This window comes from Anser brachyrhynchus, assembly GCF_964034855.1.
Source record: "Anser brachyrhynchus genome assembly, chromosome: 2".
NCBI lineage: Eukaryota > Metazoa > Chordata > Aves > Anseriformes > Anatidae > Anser > Anser brachyrhynchus.
This window is the reverse complement of record NC_137695.1, coordinates 64772077-64792223: the sequence shown is the minus strand read 5'-3', so window position 1 is coordinate 64792223 and position 20147 is coordinate 64772077. Positions and strand designations below refer to the sequence as shown.

Genomic DNA, 20147 nt, shown 5'->3' with positions numbered 1-20147 from the left:
GTGTTGCTGTGCTGACAAAACCTTGTAGTGCTAACCTGGTCTTGGCTGGCTTTTGTGGTCTTGGCTGCTGCGGTGCCCCCATGCTTCAAGTGTCCACTCCCTCAGTGCTCCCCCAAGTGATGGAAATCCTGTTTCCCATCTTGTACAGCTGCCCAGTGCCTAACAAATGAGTCAAGTCTCATTGATGCTCCACTGTAGTCAATGGAGAATTGATTCCAAAAGTAGTTCAGAGCAGGGAAGGCAGGCTGGACTGGCTGAAGTCCAAAGCTGTCCAGGACCTTCCCCTTGCAGGCCTCGTCTCTTGCACAGTGAGAAATCAGCAATGAAACTGAGTCAAGGAGCCAGGTTTCCTGGCGTTTGGTGTGCTGGCCACTGGACAGTCCTGCTGCTGTTTCTGTAGCCCCTGCCATATGATAGTTAACAGGTGAAGCCTCTATTGATCATGAGAAGAGGTGGTTTTCTGTTTTGTAATAGCCATAAAAATGACTTTTGCACTAAAAGATTTGTTAGCAGAATGGTAGCATTAATAACAGACAGAACGGTACATTTACTGGCTTGAGATTCTGCTTTTTGACAGATGTACAGACCAGCAACAGAACTTTGTTTCACACTGGGTGTTTTCTGCTAACAGATGTGCTGCATCTGCTGTTTTTCTGTGATCTGCTTAACAACAGCAAGGGTTTTTCTCTTTACTTCTCTAATTAAAAGGTTTCAGGCAAGGAAAGTGATATCCCAATCGTTATCCAAAACAAAGCTGTGAATCTCTGCTGGCTACTTGAAAAGGAAATGTATTCAGCCTTGGTCTAAAGGAAACTAGTATCTGCAATTCCCCGATATAGCACCATCAGAGCATATCTGAACTGCGCATACAACACAGGATTCCACCCAGATTTAGGCTTCTGTGCTCTTTACAGTTCACACATGTAAATACTTTGTGTGATTTAGAAGTGCTTTAAGTCCAGGTCAATGTACTGCTGACCTAGGCAGCAATGAGTGGTCTGAGCATTTTTTTTTTTTGCTTGTTCCACAGTTTCCCGAAATCAAAGCAGTGACCTGGGTTCATCCAGCATGCTCATGTTTAGTGCTACCTGTTGAGCGGTTGCCTCTATGGGAAACTCAAGGCATAGGCATGAAAGGATGAAGCTGATGGGGAAATAGTGGGAAATCTGTTTGTGCTCTCCAAGCTGCCTCAGAAGAGGTACAAAATACTGCACAGGCAGCAGCATCCTGCACAGTGCAGGGGTGGTACCAAAGTAGACCAAGTTGGGGATTGTGCGCTCCTTAGTGTGTAGCCTGGGGAGGTGTCCTGAGGAATATGCAGGTGGCGCAGACGTGGTGACTAGGTAGTGCTGCATGGTAGATGTCATTAGGACAAGACTTGGCCAGCATCTCAGACACTTGTACTAACCAGCCAATGCAGGTAAAGCTTTACTGGGTGTGCAAATTTATGTCAATTCTAGCACTGCCTATGCTTAGTGTTCTCCATGTGCACACAGATCCACAGGTCATGAGGCCGTAATTCCTTGTTATTGTTTCCCACTGGATTTCAGCTATCAATTTAATAACTACACTAGGAAGATACTTTTATACTAACTGATGTGTTCAATGCAGATGTTTGTGATATGTTAGCTGAAAGGGGTTATCTCCTATAGGGACCATAAGATTTACTTTGATCTGTGTTATTTCATGCATTAAAGCTACAGCTTGATCTTCTTAAAGCTTTAAGATCATCTCAGCATGTGTAAAAGCACGCTTCAATTTTCCTGGTGTAGGAGAGGATGCAGAGACAAAAAATATCCAAAACAATTAAAAGACACTAGTACAAAATAATCATTTTGATGAAGGGAATACTTTGAGATTGTTTTGGATTATCTGATGGTAGGAAATTCTTTGAAGCATGTTAAGTAATAAGGTGAATTTCTTTTTAAATGTAAATGCAGCAAAAATGTATATTTCCGTAAAAATAGTTGTGTGAAGATTGAAATAATCAAAACAATATTCTTTTTCCTTGACATCAGGCAAATATTTACATCTGGGCCAAAAACCAAACATATCTTTGAATGGCCTGCAGAGTAGATTTACTCTGCAGAAAGCAAAGGTAGATGTTTACCTCATCTTTCATGTTTCAAAAAAACATATATCTATAAAATTGACCCCTAATGAGGAGCCCATCACTCACCTTTCTGCCCCTTGCAGAGCAAATAAGGTTGTTGGTGTGGAGGCCCCAGGGCAGATGTGCAGAGCCTCCCTGGGAGGCTGTGGCAGCCCTTGCCTGCTTTCAGCAGTGCCCTGCTCACAGCTGTGAGTGCCTGTGCTGGTGACAATTTGCTTTGCGGGAAAGGGTGAAGTTTTGTCTGGAGAGTTACTTGCAGGGGGAGCAGAGCCCAAAGGATTATGAGGAGCAGTAGCTTATTAGGATTGCAAATGTAAATTATTTTACATTTGTTAATTTGTAAAGCTCACTCTAGTGCTATTGAATTACTGATTGCAAACTTTGTGTCCCAGAAGACTTCCACTTTTTCATCATTCTGTTGCTGTTAACTGACTTGTGCTTAGTCACTTCAGTACTGTGGCAAGAGTGACACGTGGTGGTTTTACCCAGCTCGGCAGCTGAGCTCCACCACAGCCCCTCTCTCACTCCCCCTCCTCAAAGGGGAAAGGGGACAAAATACCATGAAAAGGGCTCAAGGGTTGAGATAAGGATGGGGAGATAACTCAACAATTATTGTGATGGGCAAAACAGAGTAGGGAGATTAGAGAAATGTATTACCTATTACTAACAAGCTAGAGGAGTTAGAAACAGAGAAATCAAACTAAAAACACCTTCCCCCCATCCACCCTCTTCCACTTCCTCCCCCTAAGCAGCACAGGGGAATGAGGACTGGGGGCTATGGTCAGCCTGTAGCACTTTGTCCCTGCTGCTCCCTCACGGTCACTCTCTGCCCCTGCTCCCCGTGGGGTCCCTCCCATGGGATGCTGTCCTTCCCGAACTGATCCTGCGGGGGCTGCCCACAGGCAGCAGCTCTTCAAGAACTGCTCCCACATGGCTCTGTACCACAGGGTCCATCCCCCAGGAGCAAACTGCTCCAGCACGGGTCCCCCATGGGTGGCAGCTCCCCCCAGACCCCCTGCTCCTGCGTGGGCTCCTCTCCACGGGCTGCAGCTCTGGCCCGGGGCCTGCTCCTGCGGGGGCTCTCCATGGGCTGCAGCCTCCTCCAGGCCACATACTCCTGCTCCACCGGGGGCTCCTCCACGGTCTGCAGGGGAACTGCTGCTGTGTGCCTGGAGCACTTTCTGCCCTCTTGCTGCACTGACCTTGGGGGCTGCAGGGCTGGTGCTCGCTCCTTTCTCATAGCTGATGTTGCACAGCATTTTCCCCCTCCCCCCAGTTTCTTAAATCTGCTCTCACAGAGGTGCAAACAACATCCCTCACTGGCTCAGCTCTGGCCAGCAGTGGGTCCCTTTGGAGCCAGCTGAAACTGGCCCTTATCTAATATGGGGCAGCTGATGGGCTTTTCTCACAGAAGACAGCCCTGCAGCCCCCCTGCTACAAGAACCTTGCTATGTAAACCCAATACAGCACAGGAAGACAAAGCAGTACCCTGAAAGGCTGCCTGTGTTAATAATTTTTATTATTTAAGATCCTTGCTTTCATTTTTTAACAATCCCTTATAGGTTCTTGTTGATTTGTTTGAAATGAAATACTTGGAAGAAAAATGAACAAAAACCAATGTCAAATAATAATACAAAGATGACATAGCATAGGAAAAGGGGGAGGGAAATGGGTGGCATTGAGAAAGGATGTGGAAGCTGATGGGGTAGAGGATTTAGAAGTACTGGTATCCTGATTTCGACAGTAATTGTATTCAACCTGTGGATTATTGCAGGTCTAGGTTGCTACAGTTCCTTTTCATCCTGGTTTCCTGTAGTGGGTGGGGAGGAGAGGCAATTATTATTGTCCTTTGTTGTTTTAAATCTGTTAGCTGATACCAATTTATTTTGTGAAGGGAATGAATATCCCAGGTACAAATTCAGTTGAAATAAGCCTATATGGCAGAGGGGTGCATGTGAGTATCCTGAGGAGCGAAGGGGAGGCAGCAAGCAGAGCTGCACGCTCCATTTGGGGTAGCTCACCTGCAAGCTGGCTCGTGCCCATTGGACACCAACTGGGCCTTATCCAGAGCTGGACAGCCCAGTGCTCCTCCATCAGTGGGATTTCTTTTCTTTTTCTTTTTTTTTTTTTTTTTTAAGTTGTGGGGAGGAAAACCTTCTTTCTCTTGTGTGATCTGCCTCATCTGGTCCCAGCTGCACACACAAAGGCGAGAAGATGCTATGGAGAAGGTGCATGCTGGCTGCTGCAGAGGAGAATAGTTTCATGCTTCTTGCCTTTTCTCTTGTGTACTGGCATTTGCTTTTCATTTAGGCACATAGCAAGTCAGATGAGGATATAGATCCAGATGAAAGCTTCTTTTCCTTTGCTTTTTCCTATGTCAATTTTTAGTTTGATCATGTTCCCTTGTGTGACTCATCTGTGTGGTCACATGAGAACAGTAATAGCAGTGAAAGAGGAAGGGTGGAAAGTAAGGACCCAAAGGGTATGGCAAGAGGGGACAGGATTCTTTCAGCAGTTGCTTTCATTTATCGTCCATTAAAATGCTCATTTTACATTTTAACCTGTGTATAAAAAGATTTAGTTGACTGGACTGTTGAAATAACACATCCTTACCTGAATCTGATGTGAGCAGGGATTTTTCATCCCTTGTTTTCTGTCTGTGCTGTGATGCAGTTTAGAAAACAAATCCAAAAGGAAAAATAATTCTCCCTCCCCATAATACACCCTGCTACTGAGCTGACTTTTAGCCTTATCAATTTTCCATAAACACTAAAGGGAGTCTGCTGCTTTTGGCAACAGTGTTGGCTTCTGGGTTGTTTATAGGTTGTTGTGCAGTTTTCTTTTTTTAAGAATTCAATGAACTGTGATTGTTGAAAGTAAAGAGGAGGCTCCTTGGGTCATTTGGGGAGTTCTCACAAAGCAACAGATGTATGTGATAGATTGTGTGGTCACCAAGTCTTGGAAGACCCTGTAGTCATCCAAAAGTGAAATTTGGTCTGTTTCTTTTTTTTTTTGGCCATCTAACTTCATTTATACTTTGGGTTAAAAACATGCATTTTTCTTTCACCCAGCAATTTCCTAAAAGCGCTTGTGTGTGCACCCTATGTTTAGAGCAACATTCAGGGTATTGCACCATCACCAGACTAGACTGCTCCTTCTGCTTTGGGACCCAAAGCAACAGGGCTGTTTTCAGTCAGTCCAAATGTTTGTGCCTGCAGATGCAGAGAATAAAGCAGAACTGATACATCTGGGATTGTAACACCTTCCAGTTTGTTTTATCAGAGGGGATAAAAGCCTGTATATGCATACTTAGAGAGGGTTACTGTCATCACATGTATGGTATCTGAAAAGGACAAAAAAAAAAAAAAGGTTTAAAAATGTTGAATGTCGTCTTGCTTCAGATGTCATTGCTGATATCTGAATTTTCTGTTTCTGCTGGGTAGTGAGATGCAGTACACACAAAAGACACTGATTTCTCAGTGGAGAAGCTGAGTTGATGCTGTATAGGTTAACGATGACAAAAAGGACTGATAATATCATGGAGAATATGTATAGAATAGCTGTCTTTATAGATTATCAGCCCAGAACACCAGAAAACTTTTGGGTCCTTCCAAGCTTAATATTGAAAAGAAAAATAAATACTATTAATTTGTTTTCTTATGTGGAATCTGTGGTTTTGGGATTATTTTCAGACCTCAGGCTGTTCTAATTCAGTGATTTTTATTTTTTTCTTCTCTCCTTAACTAGAAAAAACCACTGTCCTCAATAATAAAAGAAGTCTGCGATGGGTAAGTTCTGTCATACACAACATACTAGATACTAAACCTTTTTGATTTAAGCCAACCAGGAGGTTATGAGTATTCTGAAGAAAGTTTAGATATCCTTTATGACAAGTCATTAGATTTTTCAACCTTGCAGTTGTTTTATCTTTAGATTTTTGGATTTGCAATGTATCATGGATTAACTACTTGCAAAATAAGGTTTCAAACAAAGCTCCTCCATCATATGTGAGTGGTTCAATTAGCCAGTTTGTTGCCATTCTGCACAGAGATGCATTTTTATCCCTCTCACTTTACACTTGTGGTCCCTGTAGAGGACCACAGTTAAGGAAGTGCTGCACTGGTTGTGGCTTGGATTTATAAACACTACCTACTGGATGCTGTAGGCTGGTCCAGTTGATGTGAATGCTCACATGAAACTAAAACGTGGCACTCAAGTCCTGCAGCATGAATTAATAACTGGCTAAGGGAAATGTCTTGCTTTAGATTTGGTATGCAAATATTTGAAAAAATGCTGTTTCCAGCAAGTGCTGCCATAGAGGAAAAGCTAGTTTACATTTGTCAAATTGATGCTGAATTAGCGAGGTGATATTTTGAGTAATGTAATATATCAATTTACTACCATATGCATTGGGCATTAGCATAAAATCGTGGTACTGTATATGTTTTTAGTAGTGTAGTGATCTTGCTAACTGCAAGCGAAGAATTATACTTCCTATTTTTTTATGGATCTGGAATGAATTATCAAATCATTATCAACTTATTTTTGGAGCACTGAAGTGTCAGTGCAGTGACAATGTAGAGCTTTGCTTCAGTTATGTAAAGGGAAAATACTAACTTGTGTATTTGGACTGAGGTTTTCCCCATGTAAGCATGCTTTTTTTTTTTTTTTTAAATTTTGGAGCACATAATTGAAGACTGAGTAAGTATGAGAAATACATGGGAGAGACAGGCACTTGTTTCATCATGGTAAAGTTGTGTAAATGTTTTTTATTTTTAAGGTTTAATTTTGTGATTTACCTTGTTTTCATCTTTCTAAGGTGGTCTCTTGCAAATCATGATCAATTTGCACTGCAACATGCTGATAGTTCTAACTTCTACATCACAGAGAAGGTAGGTAAATCAACAGAACTCTTGCACAGCCTATCAAAACAATTGCCACTTTTTTTTTAAACTAATATATATAAAAAATATGAAGCTTTTTCTATAATATGCTGTCAGTGAGAGTGTAGGTACTGGGAGATCTAGTTAATGCTTTTGCACTATTTTCTTTTGTTCAGAAAGGCGAAATAAGTTTGAACGTGCCGAGGCTCTCATGTCTATCAAGTTTAATCAAGCTTCAGCACTGAGGCCATCAGGTTTCATATTTGTACATGTTTAGTATTCTGCTGAAAAGTTGTGTGCAGGAAATTGAAATTTGTAAAGCATGAAGGGCTCTTTGAAGTCTGAGGAGAGTTTCAGTGCATATTGTTTCTCTCTTTGGCTGATCAGGTAGAAATAAGCTTTGACTGTAATATTTGCTACTCCTTCCTGCCTCCCGTCCTGTCTCTATCCTGCTCCGTAAGTTATGTTGCTGCCTCTTTTTGGTCTGCAGATAGCATGGCAGTGGTTGATTCATAAAATGATGCAATGATTTCAGCACAGAGTAATGAAATGGCTGTAGCTGTAATAAAAATGGAATGCCTAGTCTGAATAAATTGGACACGTTCATCTGAATTAGACCAAGTAGTACATTCATTCCTAGCATTACTGATAGAAAAGCTGAAATCAGCAAAAAAAAAATAAAAAGTTTGGAAAGTTGCACAGGATAGTGCTGCAGACGTACAGTTTCTAATCAATGGAAATAGAACGTGATTCAAAACCTGCTGAAGTCGGCATGAAGGTTCCCTAACCTCAGGTTTTAAACTAAATAGACCTGAGCTTAGCTGCATAGAGGCAGATAGCCCTTGCTACTGTCTTGTTATCAGTTCAGTTTTGGCTTACTCTTAAGCTGAAGGGTGTTTTGTTTCTGTTTTGCATTTCACAGTTGTTTAGGAGCTGCTAAACACGGCTGAGACATGACTAACTTTTCTCTTGCTGTAATTCTTATCCACACCCAAGAAATAAAAGGAACTTAGATACAGTTAAACATTTAGAAAGGCTAAATTTAGCAAAACATCTAGAACAGTTGTGCATAAGATAGTGCAGCACTTTTTTTTTTTATTTTATTTAACAGACCAGTTTCAGTTTTTCATTTAACTGTTTGTAACCCCAGCCAAACTTCTTAGTATGTCATAGTTTGTTTTGGGATCTTCCCTTTTCTCTCTCTCTTTTTTTTTTAAATCTTTTTTCTCCTCAAATTTCAATTGTCATGGCCTTTGAAGTGTCTGTCAAAGAAAACTGTTAAAGTAATTACTGGCTACTGTTATTGCTCCACCCAAATTAAACAGTGGGACTGCTTTGCTAATTGCCCTGATTTGTGACACAGCATTTTTCAATATGCTAGACCCAACTGAACTTGCCTGTTGGCATTTAAACTCTGATTGTACAGTGAATATTTCCAAGAAGAAGGGTTGAGCAAATATACTCGTTTGTTGAAGGAATTTGTCCCAATGCAATCAGAAAAGCCTTTCAGGCTTTGCCTCTACCTTTGGTGGGTAGAATCCTGTTTTGAAGAACATAGATGTTTTCTGTTCTGCATGAAAGGAAGTGTGATGGCTTTTGGCTGCCTTTAGAGTGCAACAAGGGTGGAAAAGGATGGTCTTCTAGAATATTTTGGATTGTACTGCAGAGAGGACTTTGAGTTTGTTTATTCTCTACTGAAAACATGCAGTGTCTGACTCTGAGTCACATAAATATGAGAAGAGTTCTAAATGCCACCAGTATTACTCAGATGTCTGTGACTTTTATTAGATATTGTTCAATGTTTATCACTGCTTGTTGGATGGAGGCTATAAAGAGAGGCTTATACAGGCCGTCACCCCTTCTGCATATTTTCCTTCAATTGTGTGTGATAAGATATTGTTGCTTCAGAAACATGAAAAACACCAGGGATGTGGACAAACACGTGCACTTCAATGAAGCTACAGCACTAAAGACTAGGTGGTTAAAGCACACGTTGTTTTAAACTGCCTCTTGCTATGAGATGAGCAGAGCTCCTTTGCTCCAGTAACAACTTCTAATAAGTATTTTTTTTTTCCACTGCTCTCGAAGTATAATTGTATGTCTGTACGTATGCAGGAAAACTGTATTTATAGGTAATGTTTCTGCAGAGCCTGGGTGACTCCTGAATTGAGGCCTTGCAGGTAGGGATGACTTCAAAATATCACTACTTTTAAAATTAACAGAAAGAAAAGCAATTAGTGAAATTTTGTACAAGGTAACAAGAAACTTTGAAGTGAAAATGCTACAAATGTGGGACTGGCAACACATGGCTTACATTTATGTTTTTGTTTTGGGTGGCAAACAGAGCATCTGTGTTTTGGTTGTCATACACAGAACTCTTTATCTTTTGTAGCTGACCTATAGTTCCTGATTATGCCATATATAAATAAAAACAACACCCATACAGTTCTTTCTTTCTTTTTTATTTATGGTTGTATTTGGAAAAAAATGCCTCTACAGGAATAAAAATAACTCCCTCAGACTGTATAAAGGTAGTCTTCTAACAAATATTGAGCCAGGCTGTATTCCTCCTGGAGATGGGGCTTGTCACAGGAGATGCAGTCTGGACTGCTGCCTCCTGGGTTCTGGTTTGGCTACATCTGTGCCCCTGAAAGGGCAGTGGAAAATTTTAATGATTTATTTTGACAGTTGTTTTTAAAAAACAGTAGAAATGAAAGAAGTTATGTGAACAAGAAAATCAAGCAGGCCTAGTGCCTAAGCTCAAGTCTAGCTGGTGTTTTAATCATAATGTCTTTGACTGGTATTGCATTATGATGTGTATTATTATATATATTTCTTAAGTCCTTTGTTATCAGGGAGAGGAGTTTCCTGATAGCTCAAACATCTAAAAGCCTGCCTCCTGAATCAGGATCTCATTGTGCTAGGTGCTGTATAGTAGAGAACAAAAAAAGTCACCTTTGCATCATTCTGACCAAGTTGTAGTTGAATAGATGCTAGTGTACATCAGGTGTAATAACTCAGGAACACTATAGACTCGACAAGCTCAGTTATAGGATAGAAAATGCTATATGAGGAGTAGAAAATGGCTGTATAATTGTGTATGCTAAAAGTGTTCTTGGTCTGAAAACCACAGCTTGGATTTGGTCCATTGTGTTCTTTGGTGGCAAAACTAGGAATCTGGGGAAAGGCAGCTGAGTGGCTCTATGCAGTGCATTTAAGGGTATGCCTCATTGTCACATCTTAAGGAGAACATGGTAGTGTCAGAGAAAATACATAAAAAGGCAAGTGAAATGGTTGATGGGATTGAGCAGCTGCCTGACAATGCAAAGTTTCCTCAGTTTGGTGAGAAAAAAGGCCAGGAGGGGTCAGGATCAACATTTACCAAGTCAGGAAAGTAGTGGACAAGCTGAATGTGGAGCTGCCATTATGAAGTCTGCAAGATGAGAAGTAGGGAGTGCTTGACGAAAGCAGTTAGGGTGTCAGTTTAAAACAGATGAAGGTTCATGCAGCAGCCAATGAACATCTTGAACTTGCTGTCACAAAAGGTTGTAAAAGCAGGCATGGACGAAGTATAGATGTAGCCTCTAACATCTGTAGTGCAACAAATGTGGTTGCTGTGGAAGCATCAAGAGAGTGAAAGCAGTCAGATCATGATCCCGAGTGGCATTTGCTATTCTTACAGCTGGAGGTAGAATATGGGGTTTGATATTACAATAGGCTGACTTGGTAGCAATTTTTTTTTAGGTTCATTTTTAGTCACCAAAAGCTTTAATAAGGTTGAGAGTTAAAAGATGTGGATGTAATTATCAACATTGTATGTCTTGGCATGACAGGCCTGTACTGTTTTAGAAGAAATACTGAGGCAGTTAATCCTCTAATGATATTCATTTTCCGAGAAGCTGCTGGAAACAGGGAATATCTTACATTTCTTTACTTCAGAAATAAAGGATAGCATGTTCCTTGAAAAAACACAAAGCGCTAGCTTTGCATACTGTTTAACTACCTCTATACAAAGACTGCAGAAGCTTGTAAATAAACCAAGTTGCACCCATGTTAGGGTTACAGGATATACCTGATCCTTTACAACTCTACAACCTGAAAACAGTGCGATTCTGCACATAACCTTCTAGCACATGGGCTACCAACACTTTCCTTACCTGAGATCTACAGCCATGCATCAGCATAGTCAGTCATTCAATCTGAAAATTACCTCTTCCTCCCCCCACTTCATTTACAAAAAGGAGGAAAAAATCCAGACCTTTCTTCTGACAGATCCGTGATTTGAACTAACTCACTTTCTAGCAATACAGTCACTGGGGTACTAGAGAAGGGAATGAAAAAAGCTGAACTACCATTTTCTCCAGCAACCTATGCTTACCCCAGCTTGAATACTGTTGAAACCACACCCTTAAAAAAAAAAAAAAAGTCCCCACTTTGCATGATTTACTTATCTAAAGATGGAGTGATCTACAAAGACAACATGATTAGGTACCGTTTGTTCTGTAAAGCAGCAGAGCTATTACACTGTAGGCAGACATCCTTCTTATGGATTGCAAAAAAAAAGTTGCAAGATATTTTTAACCTGCATCGGTTCCCCAATTCAAGTAACCATAGAGTTGTACCAATAAGACGGAAGCAGGAGCCAGATAACAAGCAGCACCATTATCCTCTGATAACTTGGAATATAAGAGCAGCACCCTGCAAAGTAAACATCAGGAAATGATAGACTTAGCTGGGCACATACTATTGTTGGTGAGATCATGTGGGGAAATGAGAAAAGGGAAGTGGAATGGACGTTTAAAACAACAACAACAACAAAACAACGAATAAAAAGGATGTGTGGGTTTTTGCTAAGTTTAAATCAGTTTTCTGATGCAGTTCACCCGATGCATTTACCCCTAGCAAAGAGGGGTCAGGGCAGGAGCTGTAGCACCTTAAGCAGATGCTGTTACTGAGATAAAAATCTGAAGACCTAAGCCAAGGTGGTGGTTTGCAGTCGGTTTTGCCAAATAAAATCACAGTTTGCTATGATAAAGTAGAGTCTTGCTTTTCAGTCTCTTGGTTTTTCCTGCCTCCATTTTTGTGTGGCATAAACAGTTGTTTAACTACTTGATGAGTCCATGTGTGAACAAACCCAGCTGAAAATTTATCGTTCTGGGGTTTTGACTGGTTCTCTCCAATCCTTCCCTGGACATGATTCAAGGGTCTTGCACCATCCCTTACAGCAGATCATGCAGACTTTTTGTTAAGCAGATATAATGAATTAAAAGGGAACGAGATGATTCTCCTCTCCTCCACCACTCTGAAAAGTTGTCCAAAAAGTACTATAGCCAGCATTTTGGAAGTTGAAGGATTTCATGGGGAAGGAGAGAAGTCAGAACCGTCCCCATTCAGTGTTGTGCTGTGATGTTTGTTCACCGCACCTTGTAAAACCATCCATCCCTCTACATAGGTGGTTGTTCAAGTATGAAGAGGAGTTAAAGAACATTTTTCTGTCAGATGGATCTTACACAGACCTGCTTCATATCAGCTGAACTGGAACAGTTGCACAGTGCTTGTGGTGTACTTGTACCTACGTTCGATTGCTATAACAAACATATTTTCAGAGCCTTTCCTTTTTAGTTTATTATATGTGAGGCAAAATTACAAATTTATTTCAGAAAAATAAACGTGTATGCAGCCTTAAAAACAAACAAAAAAACCACACTTTTTGGTTCTCATCAGTCTTGATGTGGAACTAAATATATAACTAAATATATTGCTATACCACCTACTTAAAAAGGAGGCAAGCAAAAGAAGAATTAAGCTGTTCATAGTGGGACAGGAAGTTTAGCAGGTTGACAGGACAGAATGATTTTGTTTTTCTTTGGAAAATTTAGCCTGAGCCAGAAGTCCTAAAAAGTAAGTCCTAAAAACTTGGACTAACTTGCTGGAGAAGGATGACTACTGTTCTTGAAATCAGCCTGAATGAAGCAGGATTGAAAGTCATTTAGCACATAGATACTCAAATTTTGCTTCTGTCTACTGGAGAAATACACCAATGTCCACTGTTTATTGCTGTAGTCCGTAGGGCAGCATTAGCAGCAAGCATCAAGCAGGCCAGGAGCATGGCCAATCTGACCTTGTGTGCTACCTGTAGTGTTAGCAATTTCTGAAAGATCTTGCAGGAGCCCCAAAACAGTAAGAAGTTTAAGAATATGAGGGGAATACCATGTCACACTGATGGTAGAGAAAAGGAAAGGCTGAACATAGTTTGGTCCAGTTCAAGTCTGGATTGAAATCAGATATAAATACTCAGAATTTTTACTTTCATCTCACTAAAATTCAGTTGATCAATGAGAACAGATAAATGATTAAAATGTGAATGGAAAAAAAAAAACCACCACCAACCTCCAAAAAACCTCAACCCTATAAGTGGTTCAGTTCTTGTCCTATCATTTGCATATACTCCCACACAGGGAGATTGTAATGGCATGGTGGAATTTCACATGAATGTACAATTGCAAGTTGTATTCAGCAAAAATTGGGTCACAAGCAAAAGCACCTTTGAGGAAGAACAAACACTAGTGGCTCCACACAGCTTGGGGAAGGCGGGAATTAGAAGGATGTCCTGTCTGCAAACACAGCAAGGAGCTGAGTAATGATAACGAAAGCAAAATTGAAGGCAACTCCCTTTGCAGAATAGCACAAAAGTCTCTCAAAACAAATTGAGGGAACTCAGCATCTGCTCTCCTCCATTTCATGCAACAAGCACATAGGGATGAAAAGGAGCAATTGATGTCATCTACCTGGACTTCTTCAAAGCATTTGACACTGTCTTGCATGACATCTTTGTCTCTAAATTGGAGAGACATGGATGTGACAGAGGGACCACTCGGTGGATAAAGATTGGCTGGGTGGTCATACTCAAAGAATTGTGGTTGATGTGTTGATGTTCAGGTGGAGACCAGTGATGAATGGCATTCTTCAGGGGTTGCTGTTGGTTTTATTTCTGTTTAACATCTTTGTTGGTAACACGGACAGTGGGACTGAGTGCGCCCTCAGAAAGTTTGCCGATGGCACCAAGCTGTGTGGTGTGGTCGACATGCTGGAGGGAAGGGATGCCATCCAGAGGGACCTGGACAGGTTTGAGAGGTGGGCCTGCAGAATCACCGAGTGATAAGTTGAGGGGAAATGGCCTCAAGTTGCACCAGGGAGGTTTACATTGGATGTTAGGAGAAATTTCTTTACTGAAAGGGTTCTGTGGCGTTGGAATAGGCTGTCTAGGGAAGTGGTTGAGTCACCACCATACCTGGAGGTCTTTAAGAAACATTTAGGTATAGGTTTGTAGCACAGTTTAGTGGTGGACTCGTCAGTACTATGTTAAAGGTTGTATTTTATGATCTTAGAGGTCTTTTCCAACCTGAATAATTCTATGATAAGGACACGGATGTGTTGGAGCAAGTCCAGATGATGGCTGTGAGGATGACCAGAGGGCTGGAGCACCTCTCCTCAGAAGACAGGTTGAGGCAGTTGGGGTTGTTCAGCCTGGAGAAGAGAAGGCTCCAGGGAGACCTTAAAGCGGCCTTCCAGTACTTAAAGGGGCTTACAGAAATGGTGGGGAGGGACTCTTTGTCAGGGAGTGTAGTGATAGTACAAGGAGGGAATGGCTTTAAAATGAAAGAGAGTAGATTTAGACTAGTTATAAGGACAAAATTCTTCACTCAGAGAGTGGTGAGGCACTGGCACAAGTTGCCCAGAGAAGCTGTGGATGCCCCATCCCTGGAAGTGTTTAAGGCCAGGCTGGATAGGGTCTTGGGCAACCTGGTCTGGTGGGAGGTGTCTCTGCCCATGGCAGAGGAGTTGGAACTGGGTGATCCTTGGGGTCACTTTCAACCCAAATGATTCTATGATAAAGGTGGCAGGAAAGAAGATTTAAAAAGCATAGGGAGTCTTCAAAGGCATCAGATTAAAAAAAAAATCCAATGAAATTGTGACTGACTAAGAATAGACTGCTATCAATAAGCAGATGAATGAAATGTCCTTATATTTAAAAGACAACATTAAAAATGGCACCATTATCATCATGGGCTGAGCATAGCTTGGAACTGGCTCACAAAACCCCTCAGCGGGTAAGCTTGTATTCCCAATAGTTGCTCTGATGCAAGGATAAGAGTCACCACATCCTCTGTCTCTAGAAGTGAAGCTAGCATGAACAATGCTCTTTCCCAGCCCCATACTCCTGCGAGGCCCTGCATTGTGGTTTATCACACCCTCTGATCTGAAAAGACAGCTATTTGCAGGCTGTGTTGTAAATTGAACGGTTGCAGTGATCCAGACCTTTGTCTCCCTTCGCCACAAATTCTTGTGTCATGGCAAAAAGATGCTCTCTGGGTAGTTCACAACAGCAGTTGTGATACCCGACATTTACTTGCTGCAGCAGCACTTTTGAGTCAATGATTTAAGGGAGACTTGTCAGCAAGGACTTCACTTCTTCTCCTGACTTGTAACTTTAATTATCATTATGTATGAACAAAAATGACAATTATGTAGCATTTTTGCCCTTCTTTACTACTTGTCCATACTCATCCTGGTGAAAATGTTAGACTTGATAACTCTGTAACATCAAGTATAATTCATAGCTCTAATTTTTTATTGCTGGGTCAGCTTGGAGGAAGATGTAATAAAGTAACAGTAGTGTGGAAATAGGGAACAATTAACTACTTAATGTAAATATGTAAAGAATTCTGAATTTCTTGGCTATTATTCTTTAGCTTGGTCAGCGGTGTCTGTGAAGAAAACTGGTCAAGGGTAAAAATAATGCTGAGTGAGCTATAACCACAGGAACCAATGCTTGTAGGTCATCCTCAAATATGTTAAGCAAACATTCCATTCCAATCAATTGTAGTGGGCTGAATCATGAGGCATTTTGCTTGGTATAACAGGTTATTAAAGTGATAAGACAAATACATGGCAAAATAAACCTCAGTTTTACTTGATAAGTTTTCCAAAGTGTGTCTCCAGAAAAACTCTGAGTATATGACTTGACTGTTTCGATAGGAATTTTTGAAAGCAAATGCACATACCTTCATCCTTTAGTCAGGGTTTGGTGGATTCCTAATGCTCTGCTAACCTTGCTGTTTAAATGCAAGCTTTCTGCATGTGATTTGGACAAAATATTCTATGGCACAATAAAGGCAAAGCTTTGAGAAGGAACATAATCTGATGGCAGATAGAATAGGTTCGTGTTGCTCCAGCCAGTGGATGTGGAAGTCAGAGAGCCCTAAGAAGAGAATGCAAAGCAAACAGTCCAGGTATCTTCTACTTCCTGCAGTGTTTTGTAGTTTTTGTATTTATGCAATTGTATTTGCATGTCTGTTGAAAACTCAGCTTGGAAAGTGTCATGCAAATGTATGGTGCTTGGAAATGCTACATATTTGGTTAGAATAAAATCTTGTGGGTGTAGGTTCTTGCAAGGTGTAATATTTCAAGTGGGGTTGATTTGTATCCATAATACAACTGCTGTCTTAGGCCTAGGTAACATTTATAACAAGTCTATTTTTTTGTTGCAGAGTTTCTTTAGGGACATTTTGGATAGTGATGTTTAAGTAGTTACTTTCTGCTCAGGAATAAGCTTTCCTAATACAGACTGACATCATGAACAACGTCTACAAACATAATGTACAAATGAGAAGCAGAGACATCAGAAATATCTTGGAAGAGGTCTTCCCTGGCGCTTCATTTACTGTGCCCTGTCCTGAATAGCTGTGGTGCATACAAGGGCGATTACCAAAAGCAGGCTGCTGTGCTGGAATGACGTTCTGTTATTCTGTTAAGGCAATCCACAGGATGCTGTCGCTAATGCTAAGCAGATTAACTGTGTATAAATGTTGCGATTGCAATTAACTGGCATGCTGAATACTGCACCACACAGTTCGTGTAGGAAATTCTCTTGGCTTAACTGTACACTTAGATGCTGTTTCGTGGTAGGCACTTCAGTCGTTATGTAATATGGATAAACAAAACTGGATTTTTGATTGGGGAATATCTCATTCTTTGCAAGGTTTGGCTAGCCTGCTGCATTAGAAACTTGATACTGTGAAAACTTCCAGATAAAAGGCACTGTCAGTTTTCCTTAAGCCTTTGTCTAAATTGGAAATTGAAGACTAGCTGGCTATCTCTTGTGATAGCAGCAACTGAATGCACAGCATAGGACAGACAGATACGTTTGGCTATGAGCCAGGGGTGATTAGAGAAAGGTCTTGTGGGCTGTGGGCTCTGACCTGTGGTGGAATTTGGAGTATGAAACCTTTGGTGTTTCAGATTGATCTTGGTAAATAGACAGAAAGACCCTAAACAAAACTTCCAAGGATGCTTTTATGTATTGTGTGTTCTCTTATTCCTGTGCTATTTTATATAACACCTGCTGACATACAGTCACTCTGGAGAATAGTACTGCCCTTGTCTGTTTGTGGTATCTGAACTTCAGCGAGGTTATCAGCTTCCCTTTTTACGCTTGTTTTAAATTCGTTGGACTGTGGAGAGAATAGGGTGTTTTTAACAAGATCTTTCTCACTTGTTCAAATTCGTTGTGGACTTATGTAATTAGTTTTTTTGTTTTAACTTGTTTACTTGACTGTGTAGAGAGCATTTCAGATTTAGTCTAACATTTCATGGGTTAGGGTTTCAGCTTGTGATAAAAGTACTGTAAGTGAACAAGCTGGTGCATGCTTTCAGTCCGAAGTGACTGCAAAATGTAATTCTCTCTCTCACACAAACACACACACACACAGGAGTGTACAGAATGATGGAGGAGCCTCCCTACCCCCCTTTAGCAGTACTCAGCTGCTCAGTAAATGCCTTGGGGCTCCTGAGACCATAGTGTTAGCCTCCTCACAGAAAACCCAGCACCTTGTGTTTGCAATGGATTAAGAGTTTGCACATATGCTTGTTGTGGCCCAGATGAAGTGACTTAACTTGTTAAACCACAAACTCATTTGTTCATCTCATTTGGTAGTTCATGTTAGTTGCAGCAGGAAACATGATAAACTCTGTGCTTAAAGTTATTCTGCTGAAAAAATAAGCCTGTGTGGGTGCTCTTTATTTGTTTAAGAACAGTCTATTTACTTAGCTCCAGCACTTTCATAATGATATTAGTGGACGTTCACTTTTCGTAGAACCATACAATCATTTAGGTTGGAAAAGACCTTAAGATCATCAAGTCTACCATCAACCTAACACTACCACCTCTAAACCATGCTGCTAAGTGCCATATCCACACGTCTCTTAAATACCTCTAGGGCTGGAGACCTCACCACATCCCTGGGCAGCCCCTTCCAAGGCCTGGCCACCCTCTCTGAGAGGAAATCCTTCCTGACACCCAGCCTAATCTCCCCCTGGTGCAGCTCGGGGCTGTCACCTCGCATCCTGTCATTTGTCACCTGAGCAAGGAGAGTGACACGCTGCTCCTGGGTGCGGCCTCCTGTCAGGCAGCTGTGGAGAGCGGGGAGCTCTGCCCTCAGCCTCCTCCCCTCCAGGCCGAGCAGCCCCAGGGCCCCCAGCCGCTCCTTACCCCTCTTGTTTTCTCTTCACCAGTTTTGGTGCTCTTCTCTGTATACGCTCAAGCAACCCAAATCTTTTGTGTGGTCAGGGGCTCAAAACTGAGCACAGCGCTCGAGGTGCGGCCTCACCAGAGCTGAGTACAGGAGGACAATCCCTTCATGCTGGCCGCACGATTTCTGATGCAGGCCAGGATGGCACTGGCCTTCTCAGCCACCAAGGCACACCACTGGCTCATGTTCATCCCGCTGTCAACCAGCACCCCCAGGTCCTTTTCTGCTGGCAAGTTTCCAGCCACTCTTCCCCAAGCCTATACGGCTGCATGGGGTTGTTATGACCCAAGTGCAGCACCCAGCACTTAGCCTTGTTGAATCCCATACAAGTGATACAAATAGACATGGCCCATCGATCCAGCCTATCCAGATCCCTCTACAAAGCCTTCCTACCCTCAAGTAGAGGTCAACACTCCCACCCAACTTGGTGTCTGCAAACTCACTGAGGGTGCACTCGATCCCCTCCCCCTAGTCAAGAGCACTGATAAAAATGTTAAACAGAACCAGCCCTCAGTGCTGAGCCCTGGGGGATACCACTGGTGAACAGCCTCCAGCTGGCTTTAAGTCCATTCACTGTGGCCCTTTAGGCCAGACTGCCCAGCCAGATTTTTACTCAATGAACAATACCTCTATCCAAGCCATGAGCAGCCAGTTTCTCCAGGAGAATGCTGTGGGAAACAGTACCAAATGTTTTGCTATAGACCACAGCCTTTTCCTTGTCCACTAAACATGTCATCATATCATAGAAGGAGATCAGGTTCGTCAAACAGGACCTACATTTCATGAACCCACGGTGGCTGAGCCTGATCACCTGGTTGTACTTCACTTTTATTTTATTTATTTATTTATTTTTGCATGTGATTGGTACAGTTTAAGCTGTTTAAATATTATCTGATTTTCTGTTTTTAATGTTGTTGCATACTGGGATTTGCTGCCTTAAAAGTAAAATTGATGTAACTCCATGTGCACATGCATACGTGCATACTCTGGCCTAACCCAGCTGAGGTCCAGTGATTTAGCCTAAGACGTTGATGGAGATGAAGTTAGTCTACGCTGACTGTGTCCTGAAGCAATTACTCATATTCAATTCCACAAATCAGGAGGTGGTAACAGTTTAAGCTGCCACAAGTGTTTGCAAAGTGAGTTTGTTTCAACATTGATTTGGGTTCAACCACACAAATGCACTCTTACCACCTCATACAGATTCCTTAGACATGATGAGGTGTAGCTTTGTCTGATGCTGTTTTACTACAGGAGGAGCAAATCTGGCACTTTGTTAGTGTTATCTCTGCTGTGTAATTAGCCACTCACCTTTTCTTTTTTTTTTTTTTTTTTTTTTTAACCCCTCTCTGGAGTAGAGTCTGTCTGGAATCCATTGGGCTGTTCTGGCAGGAAGGCAATGACACTATCAGGAGGAGACTGCTAGGGGCTCAGATGAGTTAGCTGCATATGTAAGCAATGATGCTGTAAAAAATGTCTCTCTTGTACCCACTGTGTTGTCTGACACTTTAAGTATTTCATTTAGAGTGAAGAAGTGTTGTGGGTGGAGGGTGATCTTGC

General features: G+C 41.6%; 1 protein-coding gene across 14 annotated transcripts in view; it reads left to right on the top strand.

The window, feature by feature from the left end:
* ELMO1 (engulfment and cell motility 1) overlaps positions 1-20147 on the top strand; it is a 305702-nt gene that overhangs the window by 52849 nt on the left and 232706 nt on the right. For 12 of the 14 annotated variants that reach the window (XM_080579782.1, XM_080579779.1, XM_080579789.1 and 9 more), the window contains 2 exons: positions 5861-5901; positions 6933-7005. In XM_080579782.1, coding sequence (XP_080435908.1) covers positions 5861-5901; positions 6933-7005 — 114 coding nt within the window. Of the gene's footprint in view, positions 1-5860; positions 5902-6932; positions 7006-19945; positions 20039-20147 lie in introns of those variants that run through there. The other 2 variants (XM_080579783.1, XM_080579784.1) reach the window with 2 other exon arrangements.